The sequence below is a fragment of the Equus przewalskii genome, chromosome 30 (genome assembly GCF_037783145.1).
Source record: "Equus przewalskii isolate Varuska chromosome 30, EquPr2, whole genome shotgun sequence".
NCBI lineage: Eukaryota > Metazoa > Chordata > Mammalia > Perissodactyla > Equidae > Equus > Equus przewalskii.
The window spans coordinates 2,938,999-2,965,000 of NC_091860.1; the positions used below are offsets into that span (position 1 = coordinate 2,938,999).

Consider the following 26,002-nt stretch of genomic DNA (forward strand, 5'->3'; position numbering starts at 1 on the left):
CAATAGAGTGGTTGTGACCCCCTAGAACTGTGGTTAGTGATACAAAATTTATTCACGTATGAGTTATGACCACCTGATTTCCTAAAAGTATTTGAAGCAGTTTTTAAAAATAGCTATTAAAATGAAGTTTAAAAGAACACAAGAAAGATAAAATATATGTTAGACAATTGACGTAATTATAATTGGACATTAAGTTTATCTCTGAGTTTCCTGGTAGCCAAAGCAAAAACGACAACATGAAATCCTTACTCTGACAAAAGGAAATGTATGAGTTCAGCTGGAGAAATGCTTTTACTAGCACTAAGCTCCAGGAGTCATCTTTAACATACATACTTATAAAAGGGAAATTGTGTCCAAAAATGACCGTTTTCACATGAAGTTAAGGTTCATGAATGTTCTTATTATGATCCATTGTTTGTGTGATAAATGGAAATATATGAGATCATCTATAGAAACATCTTCTCTTGCATTATGTGTTAGGAGTAATTTTATTTATATATACTTTCTAAAGTAGAAATTATATAACAAATTCAATTGTGTTTGCAAATAAAGAGTTGCAAAAAACACAAAAATGTTAACATGATGACCATTTGTCATGTTGACTTTTGACCAAAGTTGAAAGTATAACATTATATTGTAAAGATATTTTCCTGAGAATTTAAGCTAGTATAACCTAGAAGTATTTTGTTTTATGGATCAATATTCTTGGTCTTATTATGAATAGTAAATGTTGATAGAGAATTTGTAAATCTGAAAGAAAGAGGAGACTACCAGGAAAGGGAGAATTCTGTTTCAGATCCTTCCCAGGAAATTCACCAACCATTTCTACCTAAAGCTGCAAAATCAGGTTAGGATTTATGTTTTTATCCCATGATTTTTAAAAAAAATTTTTTTATTGGGTTCATAATAGTTTACATCAATGTGAGATTTCAGTTGTATGTTATTTCTTGACTGTCACCACATAAGTGCTCCTCTTCACCCCCTGTGCCCACGCCCCACCCCTCATCCCCTGGTAGCCACTGAACTGTTTCCTTTGTCCATGTATTTGTTTATATTCCACATATGAGTGAAATCATCTAGTGTCTGTCTTTCTCATTCTGGCTTATTTCACTTAGCATAATTCCCTCCAGGTCCTTCCATGTTATTGCAAATGGGATGAATTTGTCTTTTTTTCTGGCTGAGTAGTATTCCATTGTATATATATACTACATCTTCTTTATCCAATCATCAGTCGATGGGCACTTGGATTGTTTCCATGTCTTGGCTATTGTGAATAGTGCTGCAATGAACATAGGGGTGCATAGGTTACTTTGGATTGTTGATTTCAAATTGTTTGTGTAAATACCTAGTAGCAGGATAGCTGGGTCATATGGTAGTTCTATTTTTAGTTTTTTGAGGAATCTCTATACTGTTTTCCATAGTGGCTGCACCAGTTTGCATTCCCACCAGCAGTGTATGCGGGTTCCCTTCTCTCCACACCCTCTCCAACATTTGTTATTTTTAGTCTTAGTGATTATAGCCGTTCTAACAGGTGTAAGGTGGTATCTTAGTGTAGTTTTGATTTGCATTTCCTTGATGATTAGTGATGTTGAACATCTTTTCGTGTGTTTATTGCCCATCTGTATATCTTGTTTGGAAAAATGTTCATCTCCTCTGCCCATTTTTTGATCAGGTTGTTCGTTTTTTTGTTGTTCAGTTGTGTGAGTTCCTTATATATTATAGAGATTAACCCCTTGTCAGATATATGATTTGCAAATATTTACTCCCAATTGGTAGATTGTCTCTTTGTTTTGATTCTAGTTTCTTTTGCCTTGCAGAAGCTCTTTAGTCTGATGAATTCCCACTTGTTTATTTTTTCTTTTGTTTCCCTTGTCTGAGAGGACATGGTATTTGAAAAGATGCTTTTTAGTTTGATCTCAAAGAGTGTACTACCAATATCATCTTCCAGGAGTTTTATAGTTTCAGGACATATCTTTGAGTCTTGGATCCATTTTGAGTTTATTTTTGTGTATGGCGTGAGATAGTGGTCTGCCTTCATTCTTTTGCATGTGGCTATTCAGTTTTCCCAACACAATTTGTTGAAGAGACTATCTTATCTCCACTGTATGTTCTTGGCACCTTTGTCGAAGATTAGCTGTCTGCAGATGTGTGGTTTTATTTCTGGGCTTTCAGTTCTGTTCCATTGATCTGTTTGCCTGTTTTTGTAGCCATACCATGCCATTTTGATCACTATGGATTTGTAGCACATTTTGAAGTCAGGGATTGTGATGCCTCCGGCTTTGTTCTTTTTTTCTCAGAATTGCCTTAGCAATTAGGGGTCTTTGTTTGCCCCATATGAATTTTAGGGTTCTTTGCTCTGTTTCTGTGAAGAATGTCATTGGGTTTCTGATTGGGATTGCATTGAATCTGTAGATTGCTCTGGGTAGTATGGACATTTTAACTGTGATTATTCTTCCAATCCATGAGCAAGGAATCTCTTTCCATCTCTTTATGTCATTATGAATTTCTCTCAGTAATGCCTTATAGTTTTCATTGTATAAGTCCTTCACCTCCTTGGTTACATTTATTCCTAGGTACTTTATTCTTTTAGTTGCGATTACAAATGGAATTGTATTCTTGAGTTCTCTTTCTGTAAGTTTGTTATTGGAGTATAGAAAAGCAACTGATTTTTGTAAGTTGATTCTGTACCCTGCAACTTTACTGTAGTGGGAGGTGGTAAGAGTCTAAGAATTTATCCATTTCCTCTAGATTATCCATTTTGTTGGCATATAATTTTTCATAGTATTCTCTTATAATCCATTGTGTTTCTTTGGAGTCTGTTGTTATTTCTCCTCTTTCACTTCTGATTTTATTTATCTGAGCTTTCTCTCTTTTTTTCTTTGTAAGTCTGGCTAGGGGTTTGTCAATTTTATTTATCTTCTCAAAGAACCAGCTCTTTGTCTCATCGATCCTTTCTACTGCCTTTTTTGTTTCAGTAACATTTATCCTTCTCTGATTTTTATTATTTCTCTCCTTCTGCTGACTTTGGGCTTCGTTTGTTCTTCTTTTTCTAATTCATTTAGGTGTAATTTGAGATTACTTATTTGGGATTTTTGTTGCTTGTTAAGCTGTGGCTGTATGAATTTCCCTCTTAATATGGCTTTTGTTGCATCCTATATGAGTAGGTATGGTATGTTATCATTTTCATTTATCTCCAGATATTTTTTTATTTCTCCTTTAATTTCTTCAGTGATCCATTGGTTGTTCAATAGCATGTTGTTTAGTCACCACATCTTTGTTGCTTTCTCAGCTTTTTTCTTATAATTAATTTCTAGCTTCATAGCTTTATGATCAGAAAAGATGCTTGTTATTATTTCAATTTTTTTAAATTTATAGAGGCTGGCCTTGTTTCCCAACATATGTTCTATCCTTGGGAGTGTTCCGTGTGCACATGAGAAGAATGCATGTTTTGCTGTTTTGGGATGGAGTGTTCTATATATGTCTATTAAGTCCAACTGGTTTAGCTTTTCATTTAATTCCACCATTTCCTTGTTGATTTTCTGTCTGGATGATCTATCCATTGATGTGTTATGGGGTGTTGAGGTCCTCTACTATTATTGTGTTATTATTAATATCTTCTTTTAGGTTTGTTAATAGTTGCTTTATGTACTTTGGGGCTCCTGTGTTGGGTGCATAGATACTTTTAAGTGTTATGTCTTCTTGATGGAGTGTCCCTTTGATCATTATATACTGCCTCTCTTTGTCTCTCTTTGCCTGTCTTATCTTGAAGTCTACTTTGTCTGATATGAGTATTGGGGCACCTGCTTTCTTTTGTTTGCCATTAGCTTGGAGTATTGTCTTTCACTCCTTCACTCTGAGCCTGTGTTTGTCATTGGAGCTGAGATGTTTTCCTGGAGGCAATAAATTGTTGGGTCTTGTTCTTTAATCCATCCTGCCATTCTGTCTTTTTATTGGAGAACTCAATCCATTTACATTTAGGGTGATTATTGATGTTTGAGGGCTTAATGCTGTCATTTTATCATTCGTTTTCTGGTTTTCCTTCATTTCCTTTGTTTCTCATCCTGTGTGTTTTGGTCTACCCATTGAATTATGAAGTTTTTTATGATGTGTTTCTTTGTTCCTTATTTATTTTTTGTGTCTCTGTTCTGCTTTTTTGTTTAGTGGTTACCTTGAGGTTTGTATTCAGAATCTCATGGATAAGATAGTCCCTTTTCTGATGGCCTCTTATTTCCTTAGTCTGTACCAATTCAGTCCCTTTCCTCCTCCCCTCCTGAGTTGTTTTTCTCATATCTTATTCCAACTTGTGTTGTGAGTCTGTGGTTAAAGTGACAAGATTGTCTTTGTTTTTGGTGTTTTCCTTCCCTTTAGTCTAATGCTATAGTTGAATGTTTGCTATCCTATTCTGATTCTGTCTACCTATTTATCTCCTTACTCTGTGTTTTGTGACCCCTTTCTCACTTTTTTTTCTTTTTTCAGGTATGAGGGCCTTCTTGAGTATTTCTTGTAGGGGGTGGTCTTGTGGCTACAAAGTCCGTTAGCTTTTGTTTGTCTGGGAAAGATCTAATTTCTCCCTCGTATCTGAAGGATATTTTTGCTGGATAGAGTATTCTTGGCTGAAGATTCTTGTCTTTTAAAGTTTTGAATATGTCATCCCATTCTCTCCTAGTTTGTAAGGTTTCTGCAGAGAAATCTGCTGAAAGCCTGATAGGGGTTCCTTCGTAGGTTATTTTCTTCTGCCTTGCTTCCCTGAGTATTCTTTCTTTATCATTCATTTTTGCCAGTTTTACTACTATATGCCTTGAAGTAGGTCTTTTTACATTGACAAATCTAGGAGATCTGGAAGCTTCTTCCACACAGATTCCCCTCTCTTTCCCTAGATTTGGGAAGTTCTTTGCTATTATTCCTTTGAACACACTTTCTGCTCCATTCTCTTTCTCTTCTCCTTCTTAAATATCTATAATTCTTATGTTGCATTTCCTCATTGAGTTGGATATTTCTCGGAGACTTTCTTCATTTCTTTTTAGTCTCAGTTCTCTCTCCTCTGTCTGGAGCATTTCAATGTGTCTATCTTTGGTTATGCTACTTTTCTCCTCTATGATGTCTGCTTGAGCATTCAGGGAATCTGTATTTTGTTTTATGTCTTCCATTGTGTCTTTCATCTCTAATATTTCTGATTGATTCTTCTTTATAGTTTCAATCTCTTTTTTGAAGTAGCTCCTGAACTCGTTGAATTGTTTCTCTACATTCTCTTTTACCTCATCGAGTTTTTTGATGATAGCTATTTTGAATTCATTGTCTTTTAGCTTACATATTTCTGTGTCCTCAGGGCTGAGTTCTGGGTACTTGTTGTTTTCTCTCTGGTCTGGAGATTTGGTGCCTGACGTTGGAAGGTCGGGTCTTTCTCATTCTGATATCATTCAGTTGCAGTTGCCGCCTTCACCACTGGGTGTGGGTCGAGAGCCGCGTATTCTGAGCCCTCTGCCCTCAGCCCAGATGGTACCACAGGGGGCGGGGGAGGGGCACTTTCTCCTGTGTGCAGTCCGGGATTTCTTGATCAGCTCTCACCATCTGGTCTCCTGCGGTCTTGGCTTGATGAGATCATCCCTCCCCCTGCAAAAGCTTTCACTCCGTTAGAGGGCTTCCCTGTAGGCTGCAAGGGTGCTAGGGCATCCTGGGTGATCTTGCGGATGTGTGACCCCTCCCCTGCTCCTGCTGTCATGGGTCCTCCCATGGCCATGATTGCAATCTTTAGGGGAGGGAGCAGAGTTCTCTCTTACCCCATTCCAGCTCCTCCGAGGGGGGCTCCAGCCTCTCTGCCTTCATTGTGTGGCTGGATGTCTCTCTGAGGTTTTTGTGTTGTTATGATGTCTTCAGTTGGACTGTGGATGTCCCTTTTTGTTGTATTTTGGAGGCGAGAGAGTCCCGGGCCGGTTCACTCTGTCATGATGCTGAGGTCACCCCCCTATCCCATGATTTTTAAGAAAAAATACTCAAACAGTCGTCAATTATTTTTATCACCTTTTTTGGGTAATATTGATTTTACCAAATGCCATATCACTACCACTTTTCACCAATTATAAGATTCACATTTTTTCACAATTTAAAATCTCTGATATCAAGATACTTCTTACAATCAATGTCAGTTTAATTGGCAGCATTTTCTTTCTTTCTTAGAGATATATAAAATGTGTCATGATCAACAGTTTCTTAAATTCAATGAAATACAGTCATAATTGTTTCCTTCACACATACATTTTACATTTTAGTTCAGTTTTCAACACAAAAAAACAGACTATATTAATTTTAACAAAAAGAAAAGAAAAGAAAACTTGATTCTGACAACAAAAGGGTAGAGAATTACTTCTGTGAAGTTTTTGACATGTAAAAGTACCTTTAGGGTTTCTCTTTATTGGAAAGATGGAGAAGCAACACCTTAGCTGAATCCGTGTTGTATTCAACCCTAATGACTCTATGGAAACAATTTTGAAAATTTTGTATTAAGTATCATGTGAATTTGTATTTATCAAAAACACTCTCAAGTTTATCGTGTTCTTCATTTTACCCATCTATTCCACAGACATCATACCTCTTCATAAAGTTCTCTGGATAGTGTCAGGCCAAGACCATGGAGGTGACATTTTGATGTCAAAACAAAATAATGTAGTAGAAACCTATAGAAACATTGTTGCAGTTACAAAATGAAATGTCAGTGGAGGTCTTTTGTAGCATAATGTCAAAACAAAATGTCAGCCAAAATCCATGGAGACACTATTATGATATCAAAATGAAACAATATGAGTGCCAGTCTGTAGAGACATTACCATATGAGAAAAGACAAAACAAAATGAGAGCTGCAGAGGCCTGTGACGTCTGAGTCTCCGTGTAGCTTCACATCAGATTGTTGGTTTGCCACAAACACGGGTAATATTTCAATACGTATTTTCTAAATCTTTGTTTTGCAACTCAAGAAGATATCCCAAACTGTATACTATAGATGCCTGTTAGAAAATTGCTGATATTTATATCTAAATTTATGACTATGTCTGTCTCTGTCAATGACTATGTCAATATCTTTCTATATTCATTCTAGGCTTCTTTTGCTACTGCACACATAATTAATTCTATTTGATCTTGGTTTACCTTCCCTGCACCCTAGTACTGGGACATCAGTTGAACATAAAAATATAGGAAGGGCAGTGTTACAATCTACTTATAAAGGATCCTGCTGAGTTTTGACAGATATTTTGCTCTATTCCTTTCTCCTCTGTTCTCAGGCAGAAGCTGGCTCAACCCCTCCTCGGTGAGCCTTCAGGCTTCAAGGCTGGTTTTGAAATGTGCACCTGAATTCCTGTGACCTTTGCCCTTTCTACTCATGACTCAGTACCACCTTGGCTGGGTGGTTGCTCTACCTGTTTTCCACCTCTTTGCTATTAATTGAAAGATCAAATATTCTGTTTATTGAGAAAAACAAATTTTTATTAAAATCTGTAATCATGTTAAATTTAGATTTTTTTCTTCAGAAGAAAGATATTTAAGTTTGTAAAGTATCAAATTAAAGTCTTTGAACTTTTTTAGACATAGAGAAGTGAAAATTTTGCGTATGAATCAACTTATAAAGGTCACAGTGTTTTTATCCACATTTTAAATTGTGTCTGGAATTCAATATTATTGATTTGTTTTTAGAAATCTGAAAATACCTGAATTTGAGAGAGAAAAAGTCAAACTAGAGAAAAGAATCTCTTCTAGGAATACTGTGCCCACAAAGAAGGAAAGATTTTTTCTCATTTTGTTCAGCTACAGTATAATTTTAAAATCATGTTTAAGCAACATGATACAATAAAGTCTCAATTAACTAGAAGCCCACCGAGCGCACAAACCCACAGCTAGCCAATGTGGTTTTAAATTATACTTTTAGGAGAAAGAGGTAGATGTCTACAACAGTGCTGCTACTGGGAGTTTGTCAAAAGAAAATGATCAATGAGAAAGCAAAAGGGCTTTGGGGTAATATCCTGTCATCAATAGAATGATATTGAGCTCAATTTCATCCTTTTTTCTACTCACAGTACTCAATAATGAGAACTAAAGGTCATGAGAATCTTAAAACTTTTTTAAAAAGTTAAATAATATCCATTATTCCTTCTTTCCAAGATGGAAGAGACTTTTAGTGCTTTCTAGAAGGATTTTCAAACACAAAGATGGAGACAAACAAACAGAAAAGTCTTTTGGTAAACTTTTAGGTAATCAGAGTATCAACTGGTTCTTCTAACACTATGATTATATGGGGTCTTATAGCAGGTTCAGTTTGCTTACATTAATTCACATGGACTAGCTACAAAACTATGATATCTCTTAGAAAATGACAGCAGCTTGGTGTGTGGTGGAGATTCAGTGGAGTCTGGAACTGTATTCTCCAAGCAAGCTGTAGCTGTGGAAGGACTGCACTATGGGAACATTCTTCTCCGTGAGCACCAGTGGAATCATTTTAAGAGATCCAAATGGGAGCTGGTCACTATTTGGCAGGAGAATTAAGTGTGGAGGCTAGGAAATATTGAAACAGAGGATTAAAAATTATAAATCATAATCACCACATCGACCAGTGGGAGTAAACCTGTGTAATAAACTTCTAAAGCCAAACTGTGCATTTCATCACATGTCAAAGAAAGGAAAACTATTTTGGGTATAATACCAGAACATGTGTTTGGGGGGAAAATGTTTGGAGGACTTAGCTAAATCATAAAAATAGGATTTACTTATATTTGCAGCTTTGTAGATTACAAATTCAATGCTTTAAAGATTTAGTCTCCAAAGTAATATATCTATACATACACATCTAATATATATTTACACATATATAAACATATATAACATATATAAAAACATATAACACATATAAACATATATATTCTAAAAAAGTAGTGTGTATATAAAACATATCTATATAGTATATTTAATTTATATATTATCTCTCTATATAATCTAAATGTATATGTATAATCTAAAAAAGTAAAGAAATAACCCTAAAGTTTGTTGGGAATAGTGGATACTATCCTGTAATTATAATCAACTATTATTATTTTGGAAAATTTATATCCATATCTTTCATATACTTAAAAAATAATAATGTAAGTACGCAAATACCTGTTTCATTCTTGAAAAGATATTTTTTCTATCTGAAAATAATTGAGAATTAAGAATAATACAAATTGGAAAGTCCAATCTTAACATAGGGAATAAAGATATTTCTTACTCTTTTCTGGAAAATCATTCCAAAACAACAAAAAGAAGCAGAAATATTATCTCCATTTTTTATGAAAATGAGTATATCTTTTTATTACCATATATGATGAGAGAATAACCACAGAATGGCAAGAACCAAGTCAATGAACCCCAGACCAAAGACTGGTGGATTTTCCTCTGAAGACATGGAATGGCCCCCGAGAAGGAACTATCATACACTCACATGTGGGGATGCCCAGCCAAAGAATTGGCTCCCAGCCCAGCCTGCAGGAGTAATGTCCAGCATTTCATAAGCCCCACCCATGCACACAATGACTCATCTGCTTTTTAGTGCCTACTCGCAAATAGGAAAGGATAGGCAAGCATATCAAACATTTGAAGAAAGCCTGAATTATGGAAGACAGAGACCAAAACAACAACAACCAGAAACTTAAGAGAAGAACTTGGAAGAAACAGAAAATACAGGAAAGAGAAGAGAAAATATTTAAAAACCGTAAGTAATACTCACCATGAAATAAGAGAAGATAATTCCAACCACCAAACATGAACAGGAGGCTATTGGAAAGGACTCTTAAGAAAATATGAAAGAACTCTTTGACGTAGTAAATATGAAAGCAGCATTATGAAACACAATAGAAGGCTTAGTAGATAAGGTTGAGGAAATTTCCCAAAAAGTAATAAAACATGAGACATAAGACAAAGAGCAATATAATGGGAAAGAAAGAGAAGGAGGAGGTCAAGCATATAGCTAATATGCTTTTTAGAAAGAGAGAACAGAGAGAGTGATGGAGACATTAACAGAGAAATAACACAAGAAATTTCCCCAGAACTGGAGAACTTAGGATTCCAGATTGAAGCATCACCTAGTGCCCAGAAAAGTCCATTTCAAAAAAGGAACATCATTGTGAAGTTTCAGAATACCAGAAATAAAGAGAGGAGCCTTCAAAAAGTATGCAGTAAAGAGTTGGGAATCAGACTGTAATGAGATTTCTCAGCAGCAACGCTGGAAGCCAGAAGACAATGGAGCTGCACCTCCAAACATTTGCAGCTTAATGTTTTCTAACCTGCACTGTCATACCTCCCCAAACTGTCCATGAGTGGGGATGGCAGAATCAATGTGTTTTAAGCATGGGAAGACAACATTTTTTACTTGTAATACATCCCCCTTTAGGAAGCTACGGAATGTGTGCTCTAACAAATCCCGGGCTGACGAGGCAGGGAGGTGCCAGGACTTGTGCTGTGGAGAGCTGCAGAAGCAGTGCAGACTGGAGCAGCGGGAGGAGCGCTTGAGGTTGCAGGTCTGCAAGATAAAAATGGAAACTGATAAGCTATGATAGGTTTGATCTTGTGGAAATTTGTATAAAAAGACTATAAAGGGGGAGAAAATATTTGCAAAAGAAACATCAGATCAAAGACTGTTATCCAAAATATACAAAGACTCTTAAACCTCAAAGACCTTAACAGGCACCTCACTAAAGAAGACATACAGATGGCAGATAAGCATATGAAAGGATGCTCCACATCATATGACATCAGGGAAATTCAAATTAAAACAGCAATGAGATGCCACTACACACCTATTAGAATGGCCAAAATCCGGAAGACTGACAACAGCAAATCCTGGTGAGAAAGTGGAGCAACAGGAATGCTGGTGGGAGTGCAAAATGGTACAGGCACTTTGGAAGACACTTTGGCAATTTCTAACAAAACTAAACATACTCTTACCATATAACCCAGCAATAGTGTTCCTTGGTATTTACTCAAAAGAGTCAAAAAACTTATGTCCACACAAAAACCTGCACAAGAATGTTTATAGCAGCTTTATTCATAATTGCCAAAACCTGGAAGCAACCAAGACATCCTTCAGTAGGTGAATGGATAAATAAACTGTGATACATCAGACAATGGAATATTATTCAGTGCTAAAAAGAAATGAGCTATCGAGCCATGAAAAGACACAGAGGAAACTTAAATGCATCACTAAGTGAAAGAAGGCACTCTGAAAATCCTACATACTATATGATTTCAACTATATGATATTCTGGAAAAAGCAAGACTGTGGAGACAGTAAAAAGATCAGTGGTTGCCAGGGGGAGAGAGTGGGGGAAGGAAGAACAGGCAGAACACAGAGGATTTTTAGGGTAGTATAAATACTCTGTATGATATTGTAGTGATATATGCATGTCATTATATGTTTGTCGAAACCCATAGAATAGACAACACCAAGAGTGAACCCTAATGCAAACCATGGATTAGGGGTAATAATGATGTGTCAATGTAGGTTCATCAATTGTAACAAATGTACCATCTGGTGAATGATAATGGGTGAGGCTGCGCATGTGTGGAGGCAGGACATATATGGAAAATCTCTGTACCTTCCACTCAATTTTGCTATGAACTTAAAACTGCTCTAAAGTGTAAAGTGTTTCTTTTTAAAGGCTATGGAGGGTGGAAAAAAATTATAGACAGGCCCTAAGACAACTAAGCAAGAGAAAAACCAAGAATGTCATAGAAGAAAGGAATTGTACTCATTGTGCTCCACTTGAATTAGCAGTGAGCAGAGCAGTATTTACATCAATAATGTAAACACTAAAAAATCATTTAAAATGTGCTCTAACTATATTGGGAGGACATGAGCGATGAGAACTGCGAGTGGGAGTTGCGATTGCAGTGTGTAAGCACCAATGCTTCATCTGCCTTCATAGGAAGTCAGCAGATAATGTTTACAATGAAGGCATCAGGAGATAGTGGTATAAATACATTATTCAGAAATCTGTAGCTAAATAGCAGAGGTATTTGGTTGGATATGGATTATTGTTAAATCCCTAGCTTTTGTTTGATGTAATGGATCATATTGATAATATACTTTTAGTAATATTGAGTACAGTATTAACAATCACTAACTAAATGAAAGAAAGTGCGCCGTGCGAGAATCGTTGACAAGAGTGTATCACAAACTAGGAGTTAGGAGTGATCTCAGGTGGAGTTAAAAAGAAATATTGGAGAAGATAGCTGAACGCCTTAAAAGTGTTTCTTGGGATTAAGTAGTCAGAGGGACAAGACGTGATGAAGCAGAGGATTCTTTTATTTTAAACCTTTTAGTTAACATTTTTAAATATAAGCTATACATATGTATTACTTTGAAAAAATGTAATTTACAAAAGAATGATGCAAGCCATTTTCAAAATCTGTCAATAATTCCAAACCAATATGGTCACACTTTTTGTGTTTTCTCATAGCAATTCAGCTAAACGTGAATGGAGAAGTTAAATTGATTGATGTTTCTAGCTCATTTATTTTCTCTATCCAGATAAATAATTTGTAAGTTGGGTCGTGGCCAAATCATGAATAGAAGAAAAGCCTAGCAAATTATTAACTAATAATTTTGAAATTAATTAAGAGCATTTGTTGTTAGTGTCAATTCTGATTCCTAGCACCCTGGGACAGCAGAGCGGAACCCTGCCTGGCCTTTCCGCACCATCCTCCACCTTCCGGCGCTTGATCAGACGTGCTTCATGGCTCTTCACAGGGTTTTCATGGTCGACGTTTTCAGAAGCGGGGGGCCAGGTCCTCCTTCCTAAGTTAAGAGCATAAATGAAAGTAAAAAAATTACCAGTCAAGAAAAATATTCTAGTGATCTTTCAAATGTTTAAAAATAATACATATGAACTCTTTATTTAGGTACATCCAATGTTCTATTTTTTTAGAAAACTAATAAATGTATGTTTCTACTTTTATTCTAGTTCTCAAAAATATTTCCATTAGCCACTCATGAAACCTACAGGCACTATTTCTCCTGTTACATTATTTTTCTATTTTAAGTCATTTCAGGAAAGCCATACAGAATTTAGCCATAATTTAGAATTGTGACATGAGTATTAAGCACTACACTGCATTGAAATTTTTATCCTAAAAAAATAGCTTAGTTTCCTATAGTATTTTGCAATTATGCTGTCATTAAAGACAGAGAATGCAAAAACAAAGAAAATGTTACCCTTGAATTCTATGTAATCATTTCATGATTAAAGAATTAAAATAATGCTTGTATAATTAGTTTCTATGCTTGTATGATAAAACCTCTCTAATGTGAAAAAGAACATGATAATCGCTTTATTTTGTCATCAAAACTCATCAGGTTTTGTAATTCAATTTCCATTGCTTTTCTATTTCAGATTTTCATAATGTATTCCTGATTTTCACTCTTTTAGTTTTCAAGCTTTCACCTATAATATTGAAATCCTTGTGCTCTTTATTCAGTCACCCAAATGTATATTTTGGTTTGAAGCACAGGCTGTGGGTCACAACGGGCTAACCTTCGTATCCCCAGTGGTTTTATTGAATGAATAGTATAATGCGTAAACTTTCTTCAGCTCTCTAACCCATTAGAATACCTTTACATGTCCTTGTCGTTTATCAGACAGTTCAGGAAAATCACACGATCTACAAAAAGTAAGTGCACTTTGGGCATTGACCCCATATTAGAACTGCTTCTTGCATTGTGCAAAGAAAAATGACATATGTGGCTTCTTCCAGGCAGTAACATCTTATTTTCAAGAGTGCATTTAAATTCATAGACATCCTGCAAAGCATTTTCTCTCCGTCATTTATTCGTTTAAAGCTAAGCAGAGTTGCCTGCCGGGGCGTCAGGAAGACGAGAGAGGTGAGAAAGAATTTCTGTCTGCATCTCTTTGCCCGTTTCCCACACAGTGGCCCGTGGAGGTTCAATCTGGATTTTCCCATCATCTCTGGAGTTTTAGATTCTAACATTCACTCTCGCAATATTCAAAGGTCATTTGTTACAAAGTTTTATTAGACTATGATTTCTGAAATAAAAACTTTGACGATGAGTTTTGTATCGATAGTTTTTTAAAGCTTGCTGTATAATATTACTTTCATGATGAGTTTTAAGCAAATGCCTCATTGGAGGCGTGGCTGCAATAGATCTTCTAATCCTTTTGGGTAGAAACCCAGTTGAATTATTTCTGTGAAATTTACTGGTCAGGAAAAGCTACCTCGGGCTCACAATAGAATGTCTTTTGTTGTGTATTTATTGTTGGGTCCTGAAATTATGTATGTCTGTGCACGTGTGTGTTCTTTGTAGCTGGAGGAATTCCCCTCAAAAAGTAAAGCTAAATTTTTCTCACTTCTGCCTGAGACCAGTGACAGGCTAATAAGGAAGAGTGATGATAGTAATAAAATGGGGCAAGGGGTGCATTCCTGAGATTTGCTGCTTATAAAATGATAGCCCTGTTACTGAATGGCCACAGAGGGACTCAGAGTGAGATCCAGTCCTGAGTCTTTCTGATGGAGGCAGGTGACCCTCCCTGTGACTCGTCACATCAGAAGCAAATGCAGTATTAACAGCTTTGCAGACCACCTTTTTAACCCAGAGAACGTAGCGGTATGTTTTTAATTTGTTATGATTTATTACACTGAAATTGGTGTGAAATGGACAACAAATCATGGATGTCAGAATCTGAAAATGAATTTTATCAGCTGAGGAAAGTGAGTGCCTTTGGGATTTGCATAAATTTCTCATAATTCTTTTCAGATTACAGATGATGAGTAAAATGGAAAATAAACTGAAAATGACATGATATTTGCTAAGTAGCTAATTTCGTATGGACACATGGACACATATAGCCATTTGACTTCACTTTAGATTTTCTCTGTAATTCAAGGTGATTTGTATGTACCCACAGAAATATTTGTCTAAAACCCTTATAGTAAATATTAAGACCATTTGTTACATCTCACAAATGTCTGGGATTATCTATTATCTATATCAAACATTATAGCAAGATATTTACCAACCTTATGTTTTCATTGTTCAAGCTTGGAAGAGAGAATTTATACCTATATACTAATCTAAAAATGCTAGGATTAAAGGAAGATCTATCCCCAAATTTCAGATGTTATAAATACCTTCATCTCAAAAAGGCTGCCCTTGTTAGAAACTAACTTTGCATGCATAATTAATTTGAGCACCACATTCCTCCTTCACAACCAGAAGAGAAATTGAATTCAGGTGTTTGGTGAACATATGGGGGGGATTTACTGTGAATTTATGACCTGTGGTTTGAGTGTAAAACCCCAAGACACTTGCTGATAAAACTTAATGAAGCTTGTGCAGAGGAGCTATTTTTATTTGTAGTTTGGTAATTGATACATTTCTTGGTTTAACCCTCCCACCCTTTCGCCCACTCCTCATAAATCTCCCAGCCTGCAAGGTAGAGCCACTGCAGAAAACCCCAGTCTTCTTAGCTAGGTTGCTCTAATGCTTGAAAGTTCAGAGTTCGCTTTTCCATGGCTCTTTGGTCTGTTGCCTCCTTCACTTTTTAATTTAGCAGTTTTTGTGTCTTCAGGTGACAGGAGGCAAACCTGTGCACAATGGGAGAAAGTGCTCTAGGTTCCTCTAAGAAAAGCAAAAGCTTTCACAGAGGGGTGACACCACTTTAGTCTGTCTTAAGAAAGCAAAGACGGAGGCACAAGGTAGCCATCATTAAAATTTAGGCAACAAATTCGTTGCCACTTAGAGGTTTTCTCCTCTAAGAGTAAGCACACTTTTAGGGACAGGAACCTGCCCCACACCCGCTAGCAACATCTCTCTGCTTCTCTGTCTGTACCGAGGATTTCACAAAGAATGCTTCTGATTTGAGTGCCAGGGAAGAAATCACGTGACAAGTGCTCCATTTTAACATACGGGATGTAATGGGTTTAATGAGAAACCTGAGTTTGCTCATTCATGTACGGCAATTAAGAACTCAGTGCTGACATCTGTAGATTATAACTATTTGGCGATTCAAGACCAGGCGTATTTTATGGAATGGCTAATCAGTATCGGAAGCTTTCTCAGTGGGAAGAATGGTGTTTACCTGTCGTCTCTGCATGTGTTCAGTTCCTGCTAGTTGTTCTATCATCCCTTTTTAGTTCAGTGACATTTCTGCCCCCAATGCTTTAGCCAGCCCTGTTCAAGAACTTGTTTATATCCACTTTATCATGCTGACAATCTGTCTGTTTTGAAAGGATTACAACTCTGTACATCCGTGCATGACATCACAGTAAGACATTGCTTAATGATCTGAGACGCTTGTGGTCATTGCTGGCTGCCTGTTTCCAAAGCTCTGTGACAGGTCTGCCCTACATATGTTTTTTCCAGTGTCACTTTTTGCCGACTCCAGTCCTGGTGTCTGTTTTAAGTGACATCCGTGAAATAGCTGAATTTTAGACTTGCCATTGGTACAGATGAAAGGACTGGAAGTTTTTCCCTTCCTAAGATGCAAGAAGAATTAGGAATTGGGCAAGGAAGGGGGGAAGGTGGTCTAATTTTTCTCCAATGAAAATGTTTAGAAAAATAATAGTGTGGGCTGTTTTCATAATGGGCTGGATCTTTAGTCTTACCATTTGTGTAACTACCAAAGAAGTCGATAAAAAGATCGTTTCCCTTAAATAAGAGACTAAAACACAGGAACCTCCTGTGAAGGTTGAGTGGTTACCTATACATATCATCAAGGCTTAGAGAAGTCAGAGTTCAAGAAAACAGGATCTTTGAGTATAAATGAATGGAGTCCTGGAAGCTATAACTTATGGTCTTCTCCTTTCTAAGTGTGCTGGGATACAGACCATAATGTTTCAGAAGTCTTGCTGTGGAATCCCAGGATCTGGGAGATGATAGCACTTTGAAGCGCTGGCAGGTGCAGGAGAAAGTGTTCCTTAAGCAGGGAACTTGGCAGTCAGCAGACTCTTGTGTTTTTCTTCTCTGGCGTGCGCATGGAAGACCCAGGAGAGTGATGGAAATACATGGACAGGAAAATGCTTTGAGGGTGGAGTAGCGTTAATTCCAAGATCTCAGATATAATTTGGAAAGTGACTTTTGTATTTTTTTAATTGGGAGAAGAATAATGCCCTTTTGCACCCCAGTAATTAGATGCCAAGTGCAGGTGTGAAATTCACTAACATTTGGAATAGAATTTTGTACTTAGGCCAAAAAATAAATTGCTAGGGCTGAGAAGTATATAGCACAAAATGAAAAGGCGAAAGATATAAGTTGATATGGTCAACAAAAATCTTTACTGTGTACCTATCCGTTTGTAAATTGGGGATTTGAAGGACATTTGTAAGGTCCTGGACCCTTGGCAAACTAAAGAAAACCAGTTTTAACCAGGAATGTCTCCTTGTGTGTTGTGCGTTGACCCAGACCCCAGCGGGTCTCCAGTCTCTGCCGGAAAGAGACTAGGAGTGAGCCCTTGAGTTCAGTTTTACCGAAAGACCTGCGTGGCAGCTCTGTTTTCACCAGGCTCCAGGAAAACACTCACATTGCTGCTTTGGTCTCAGGAGGGCTGATTTTCAGAGGCCACAGAGCCAGAGTAGAGAATGTTGGGTGAAGGGATGGGGAGGTTGACAAAGGAGTCACCCTAAGCAATTGGATAGATTTCCATGGGGTATTCCTGGCTATCTCCTGGTGTTCAGTGGAAAGCTCATTCGATTGGTTTCATGTGCGAAGATCTGGCACTGACCGTTTTTCAGTGACATCTTCTGCAAGAGTATTTACTTTGCTCACTTTTTCTCAGAAATCAAAACTGTGGAGTGACTAACCATATAAATGATAGTGGAAAAACTCATTCATAAAATATGATTCCTCTCTTTTATTCTGGTCTTCTAACCAACATGCTTTTACAACAGACAATATTTGTCTGGTTGTAACTGTGGACAGGGCATAGGTCTATACACTTCTAGGCCACTTTATTTCATTTAACAAGTTTGTATGACTCCGCTGACATTGTTTAAGGTGATGGAATGGGGGTAGTGGTGGCAGGGGCTGTTTAAAGGAGGAAAGTTTAGGGAGTTTATTTGTTTTCTTTTGTTGGAATGGACAATAAGAGAGCAGACGCATCATGCAGTCACATTTCAGACCACTCTTTGTATCATATCCACTATCATCCTGTTGACCAAATCAAGTCACATGGCCAAGGCCAACATCAATGGGTATTAGTTTTCTATTGCTGCATAACAAATTATCACAGACTTAGCAGCTTAAAACAACACACATTTATTGTATCAGTTTTTGTGGATCTGGAGTCCGGCAACCGCTTAGCTGAATCCTCCGCTCAGGGTCTCCTCCAGGTACAATGAAGGTGTCAGCCAGGCTGGCTTCTCACCTGGTGGCTCCACTAGGAAAGGTCTGCTTCCTGCTCCTGGAGCTGTTGGCTTCATTCTGTTCTTTGCAGCTGTAAGATTCGTGGCACCTTTCTTCTTTAAAGCCAGAAAGGAGAGAGATGGACTAGCAAGAAGGACACTGCATTCTTATGTAATCACGTAAATGCAATCATATACATTCCTTGACATTTGACACATTTCACTGGAGAGCAGCAAGTCGCAGGCCCTGCCCTGTGGGGGGTTTCACAGAGGTGTGAGTACCAGGAGGCGGGCATCGGGGACCACCTTAAAGTCGGTCCCTCATAAATCTTTGCTGAACAATTTACCCTGCCACAGGACGCAGCATACAAACTATGTACATGTAAAATGGTTGTGATGCAGGCATAAACTTAAGAGAGAGAAACACATACACATGTAAGTTCTGTAAATACTGTGAAACAGTATTTGGGTCAGAGGACATTACTCTTGGGGAATTGAAAGGAAAAAATGAACATGGGCTGGGTAGTTAGGAAAGGCATCAAGGAAGTGAAATTTGATTTCCTTGACTTACTGGTGGAATTGGAAAGATGGAAAGAAAAGGAGAGAGTATTCCAGAAAGAAAGATATGAGCAAATTTACCTCCTTCTCTTCTGTGGTGGCTTCTCTTCTCTTGTACTAGACATTATAATCCTCTCCCCTTTGGAGCACCGGGGAAAGCCTGCCCTGACGCATTCCCTCCCCGCTGTGTACCTTCTCTCTTCCCTTCCATTTTGTTCTTCCTTCTATGGGAAGGATGGTGTATACCAAGATGGCACCTCCTTGTTAAAAAGAAAACCAGGGGTTGTTCTCCCTTCCAGTGAATTCTGGATCTTAAAGCTGTGCCCTCTGTTCTAGTTTTCCAAATTTCCTTGGCATAATTAAAAATGCAAATATTAAAGTATTCTTAGTCAATAAAGAATTAATCAGTCACATCACAAACTCCTCTCTTTCAGCATATGCTGGCCTGAAAAGATAGGTCAGACTCAAGCCTGAGGGCAGTATACCCCAGGTTAGACAGATCAGAAGGAGCAGACAATTTAGGAGAGACAAAACCATGTGAACGATATACGGTTGTCAGGTTTTTAATATTTGTTTCTTGGGAGTTTTACTAGGGGACCACTGGCCTTATCTTAGTGTGGGGAAAGTAAAGAGCCTAGAAAAGCAACATATAAAATAAGCAGCAATGGCAGACTATAAAGTAAAGGTTGTAAGCTAGCAGGCAGCAGACCTATATATATATATATATTTTTTTTTTTTTTTTGGCTCACCTAGGATTAAAAAAATAGAATAAGCCAACATTTAAAATTTAGGGGGAAAAACTAGTTCTGACGTCTCTTAAAAAAATAATTAAAGGCAACACCAGACCCACATCCCTTCAGGGCAGCAATCTGCTCGAACCGAGTAAGGGCCCCGTCCCCCCCCTTTCTAGACCAAGCATATTACTCCCATTTGTCACAGAATGTATGTGGGTGCTTCCAGAGCAGAGGGATCTCCTCCTCTCTTTAGTTAATTGCCCTGCAGTCAATGGAATTTGTCTCAACTCTGAAGCCTGCAGGCACTGTTGTCAAAGTATTGTCCAGATAGCACCTGCAGTGCTTTTGAACTCATGCCTGCCGATTCCTGGGCCCTGCACTAGACTGATTGAACCAGAATACCTCAAGGTGAGTGTCAGTCAGTCAGCATTTTTTAACAAGCACTCTGGATGCAGATTCTCGTGTACACGATGTATATACATGAGAACCAGTGTTATAAAGTTTCTTTCCTCCCTCGCTGTTCCTAAGGAGTGCTGGATTGGCGTGCCTGCGGAGCACAGGTGCAGGACAGGCTCCAGTGTACACCTGCATGTAAGATCGTTGCTGTGGTTAGCATGAATTGGTGTTTTCAGCTACTTTTGCTGGCGAAGCACATTGCAGTCGTCCAATTTGAAGGTTCTAAAGTTTAGTACACTGTGTGGTCTGCCTCTGACAGGAGAGGGTACAGTCTCTGTTGTAATTATGGATGGGAAAGATTTGAGTTACGTATAATTCAGGGTTACGTTACGCATGCTAGGTTAGGAATCTCCCTAGTGTGTGATCCAAGGAACTCTTTCTTAATCTGGTCAGAAAAAATCCCAGATCATTACTGAATGAAAACCAACCCTCTTCATGTACTTTAAAAAAATATATACACACGCACATGCGCAGGCACACACATACATATACATGCGTGTATGTTTAAAAGCAAGTTGCAGTTGGGCTACAAACACCAATGTGTAAGGGGAGGCTAAGTATTTGTGTGGGACTTAAACTATCTTATGTCTGTCTGTGTGGATTTCTTACACAAAAAGCATAGCTTTAATTCCCTTCCTCATCTCTCCTTTCTGTAAATTATGATTTACTGACTCATTAAGAGTTTTAGTGTCTTACTCACCCAGCTGATCAACTTTGGTGGTATATTCATTATACTCCTCACAAAAAATTATGAGAAACTCTAAGTTGTCAATGAACCTGAGTATAAGTTGATTGGGGTGTGCAGGGATTAGCCACTAATGCTGATGAATATTTAAAATTTCCTTTGGCTTTCTTGGCCAGAGAGCTAACCAAGAACTTCAGAAGGCCAAGTGTGAGTTGTCGGCCCATTATAGACTGGCCTAAGAAGCAGAACTGCGCAGTTGCAATGGTTTCATCTCTTGAAGCCAGGATTTCGCTGGCTTCAGACTGCCAACTGTTGTTCCCCAAGGATGCCTGACATCCTTCCAGTCTTTGGAAGTCATCATTCATCATGGAAACCATCATGAAGTTTTCCAACTTCAGCCCCTGGAGTGGCTTTGCTCATCTTAGGCATGTTGGGCAGCTTTCTCTAGAGCATAGAAGAAAGAGCGAGGAAAACAAGCTGAAACAGTGGCCTCACCAGCTGCTCAGATTTGGAAATAAGGGCAGCAGTGACTTCCAGAACTTGTCTTTTACTATGGGAAACACTGAGGTCACCGCAATTTACACTTAAGGACACAGAGTTAGCATCCCTTCTTGGGAGGCAGCACTTTCAATTAATCACAAATAGTAGGTCAGTTTTCATCAGTGGTTTGGGCTTCATGAACCTAATCATTATGGGATTAAAACTGTCTATGCTACATGAAAATAATAGAGAAATATTTCTAGTTAGACTTGTAAAATACTTTGTGGGTCAAGCCTCCCACAATCCTCCTATTGAAAGCTATGAAGCATGTCACAGCTGGAAAGATGGCAGTGAGATAAATGAATCTTCACTTTCCTATCTCTTTGTCTTAGGAATCTGACTCTCCTCATGCTTGTACCATCACAAAGTAGACTGGATGTTACATTAGGAAACCATTATTGAAAATATATGTGTTCAAAAATATAAGATGCTCTCTCTATATTTTGAAAACCCCATGGGAATAACAACCTGCCTGGCTTAAAAGTATGGAGGGGAAGTTTTGAAACTGTACCCAAATGTGGACCGAAGCCTCTTGTCGTCCGTCAAGTAGCACATTTTACAGACCCATTAACCTGTAATGTTCTCTGGTGGATCAGTTCAAAAGGTTTCTGAGAAGAATGAAGGGATGACAAGCTTTTATTGACTGGGAAAATAATGAAATTGAATATATTGGCAACATATTCCAGAAGCTCTAATGAGATTGATAGAAACATAAAGGTGATGGGGACCCACCCAGTAGGTTGAATGATGAAAGACTGTCCCATATTCTTGGATGATGTTAATATTGTAGTCCTGTACATGAACATTTTCAATTTGAGATTTTTAAGCCTTTGGAATTCTTCAAAATATGTGGAATTACACAAAGACATATGTTAGTTTGAGAATTTTAGATACTCTACTATGACAGACTTTCTCTTTCCAAGCTACCTCTCACAAATTACAGTACCCAGAGGAGTGTGCAGCCAAAAGAACCCAGATACACACTGAGTAACCAGGGCAACGTGTTTTCAACGAGGAGACCTGATCTTCCTAATAGCTTCCAGCTTCCCATTCTGCTAGCAGCTTGGAGGGTACATATGATAAACATAAGACTTGCTTCTTGTCCTCAAGAAGTCTGAAGTTCTGTTGGGGAGACAGTATATGCCTAATGTGCTTGAATAGCTTTCCTGATAGGATGCAATTTCACGCTCAGGGAATGGAACAGACCAAAAGTGCATGAGATTTAAGATTGATTTAATTTGGGTCATCTCTATTACTCTTGCAGATACTGTTTTTAAAATTTGCATGATTTTATAAAAGAGGAGCTTTGGAGTCTGATAGATATTTTACTAAGTGATACAACGTGGCATAGTGAAATGAGGGCTAGACTACAAGCCAGAAAAATCTGGATTCTAGTCTCACTTTCCCCACTGGGCAGCTGGGAGACTTCAAACAAGTCCCCTGTCTTCTTCAAAGATTAGTTTCTACATCTGTAGATGTGTGTGTGTGTGTGTGTGTGTGTGTGTGTGTGTGTGTGTGGAGAGAGAGAGAGAGAGAGAGAGAGAAATCCTGCCTTCTGCACCTATCTTATAAGCTTTTTGTGAAGATAAAGCAAAATTCAATGCTATATGAAAGAAGGCAACATCATTATTAACTGATTAAATCAAACTACCACTTGAATTTATTTTTAAAATGCTTTTCATTTATGCTGTGAGCGTTGCATTTTGTGTATAGACCTCTGATAACTCATAAACAGAAACTTCATGTAATGGCATCATGAAAATAACACTGTACATTTGTGAGGCTATATTATGTGGTGTTATCTCACTTGATTGCTGCAAGTAAGATATTTAGAGCAAAGATGATGATTATGTCCGCTTGTGTATATAAAGAAACCACAGCTCAGAGGCATGAAGGGCCTTAGTCTCAGAAGGTGGAGGAGCTGGGACTGGACCCTGGCTTTCTGACTCTTAATGCAATGTCCTTTCCCCAAAATTTTGCTGCCAACACCTTGCCAGATTACAGAAAGGAAATGAAGCTTTTAAAGAACTGTGTATAAAAGAAATGTCTAAAAATACTGCTCACCGTCTTAAATATCTGTCTGAAATAACTTTAGTAATCTTAATCATAAGAACAAAGTGAAAACATATTTTAAATGTGCAGATATTGTTTTAAAAATTAACTTCCTCTTAAACAGCATCGTTTCACAGCAAGCAGCCTTTTTTCCTAGCAACTGCAATTCACAGATTGTATTTCTGAAGGACGTTCATTGTTGCCCCTTTCCTCTTTTAGCAACAGATCAACTCCTAGCAACCATGATCGGATACAGCGTCTACGGCAAGAATTTCAGCAAGCAAAGCAGGATGAAGACGTAGAAGATCGCAGACGCACCTATAGCTTTGAACAACCCTGGGTGAGTGTCTGGTTCTTCTGCAATGAGCAGTCCCACAATTTCCCTGCGGGAAAAGCCACTAAGCCGTGACCTCAGTCCTTTATGAAATGAGACAAGATGGAGCCACATTCCCTTGACCTTTAACATACTGACCTTTCCTTCATTTCCATCTGGGTTTCATCATTGCTAATTTCATTTTATATCTTGTTGTACCATCTGTCCATTGCGTAATAGATTTCCTTTGCCTTGTGACAAGACATAGCAAAAGCATTCTTGCTCTCAACCATGCATTTTTTTTAGAGTTAGTAAATATTTTTGTATATACATTTTTCTCAGAATCGGAGCCAGAATAAATTTGTTCAACACGTCTGTCATGTATCTACTGTACACAAAGTGCAGTGTTTAGTAATTCTTGATTCTTTATTTTCCCCCATCCCCTTTGTGTGTTTGTTGAATCCCTCCATTGATCTGCCTATGTCCCTGTTTGAGTCCATCCTCCGCGTAGCCACCTCAGTGAACTTTCTGAAGTAAAACTTTGAGTGGCTTCTCAATGCCCACAGATGAAGTCCGGATACCACAGTGTGGCATGCTAAGCCCACCCAATGCAGCCCCAGACTTGTGCTCTGACCTTGTGCTTTGCCCTGAAGATGATGGCACTTCTGGGAATGGGAGGCATTGGAGTGGATTTGGGAATTTGAGACGATGGGAATTTTGAAGAACTCTTTGGAAATTTGAGAGAGAGTCAATTAGGAATGAATAAATAGGCTCCTTGAGGTAGGAAAATCTAGCTGAGGTATACCAATCAACATGGTAATGTGACCATAGCCAACAATGCTTAGAGGACTAGGAACAGAAAAAACAGTTTTTTAGATTAATTCTGTGATAGGGCCATGGTAGAAAGTCAAAGAAGGCACTCTGCAGTCCTAGGAGGATACTGGTGACACATCACCCACTCTGGGAAGGGTGGTAAGTACAGCTCAAGGAAGAATGTCCCTGTTTGCCTGGAGGATGCAAGAAGGGTTAGCAGTTTAGGGGTTATAAAGCCTGGGAGGTTGTGGTCAAAACAATACAGTTTTTGGAGTCTGGGATCTTGGAGGTGGCACAGTGCTGGATGATGTTGAGGTCTAAGGCGTGCCATCCATGCATGTGAGTTACTCAAGTAGAGGTGATTAGGGTTCAAAAAGTTCATGAGTTCAGTTCAAAGTGTCGGGGATATAATTACACTAAATTTTTGGGATAGTAGGGGCAGAGGGAGAATGGTGTCAGGAAAGGCTTGACATGAAAAAATGATCCTGTTTTATTTGGGGAAGGGTAAACTTCCCAACTGACGTAGAACTGGGAGGTTGGTTATGTTGTAGGGGAGGAGAGCGCAGGGTGGGAATGAAGTAGGAGCCTTCAGTGCTAGATTGGAAGTTTGAAGAAGGATGGTATCGGGACAGAAGTGGCCCACTAGCCAGCTCACCTGGCTCTCCATGCCTCAGTTCTCTTATTTGTAAATCAGAAGCATTAGAGGAGATGTAGTAGGGTCAGTTATTAAATGCTTTATTAAAATGAAAATTTAAGAGGAAGCTGAGTGTGTAAGCTAAAGCAGATGTAAGGCGAGCTCCTCAGGTTGAACACACAGGTGACTGCTCCTGTAGGGCAGAGCTCCAGGTGTGGTCCACAGGCCAGCACCGTCCTGTCACCTGGGAGCTTGTTATAAGTGCATGTTCTTGGGCCCTGCCTCAGACCTACTAGATCTGAACCTCTATGGCCGGCGCCTGGGAATCTGTATTTTAACAAGCCTTCCTAGTCATTCTGAAACACATCCAACTTTGAGAAGCACTGCTCAAGAGTTTAGATCATCCCTGAAGTCCTTTTTCGTCCTAAAATGCAACACCCGCAACATATTCTACACAAAGCCAGAAACTATAAAGGCCTTTGATCTTGGGATTTAGTGATCAAATTGGAGTTGGTGGAAGCTTACTTTTGTGAGTGAAAGGAGAAGGACAAATGGGAGAAGCAGTTCTAATGGAAGGGCTTTATCTTAGTTCGGGTGGGGAAGACGGGGCCTTGGTACAGGCAGTTGGCAATAGACTAGCATCCAGGAGTAAACACTCCTCATGAAATCAATCCTAGCCTGAGTCTGACTCTGGGACTTAGCACGCAGGTTCAGCAGATTTAATATCTACGAACATCTGTAATTGTCCTCTGCAACAATATTACTATTAACGGTATTTTTAATAACGTATTTAATTTTTCTAGATGATTAAGTAAATTGAGTCATTCCCATGTAGCAACATGACA

At 38.4% G+C, this 26,002-nt stretch overlaps 1 protein-coding gene across 47 annotated transcripts in view; it reads left to right on the plus strand.

Moving 5' to 3' along the window:
* The window catches only part of PARD3 (par-3 family cell polarity regulator), a 614,383-nt gene that overhangs the window by 572,633 nt on the left and 15,748 nt on the right, over nt 1-26,002 (plus strand). For all 47 annotated transcript variants that reach the window (XM_070601674.1, XM_070601679.1, XM_070601668.1 and 44 more), the window contains one exon: nt 23,617-23,737. In XM_070601674.1, the coding sequence (XP_070457775.1) occupies nt 23,617-23,737 (121 nt within the window). The remainder of the gene's footprint in view (nt 1-23,616; nt 23,738-26,002) is intronic.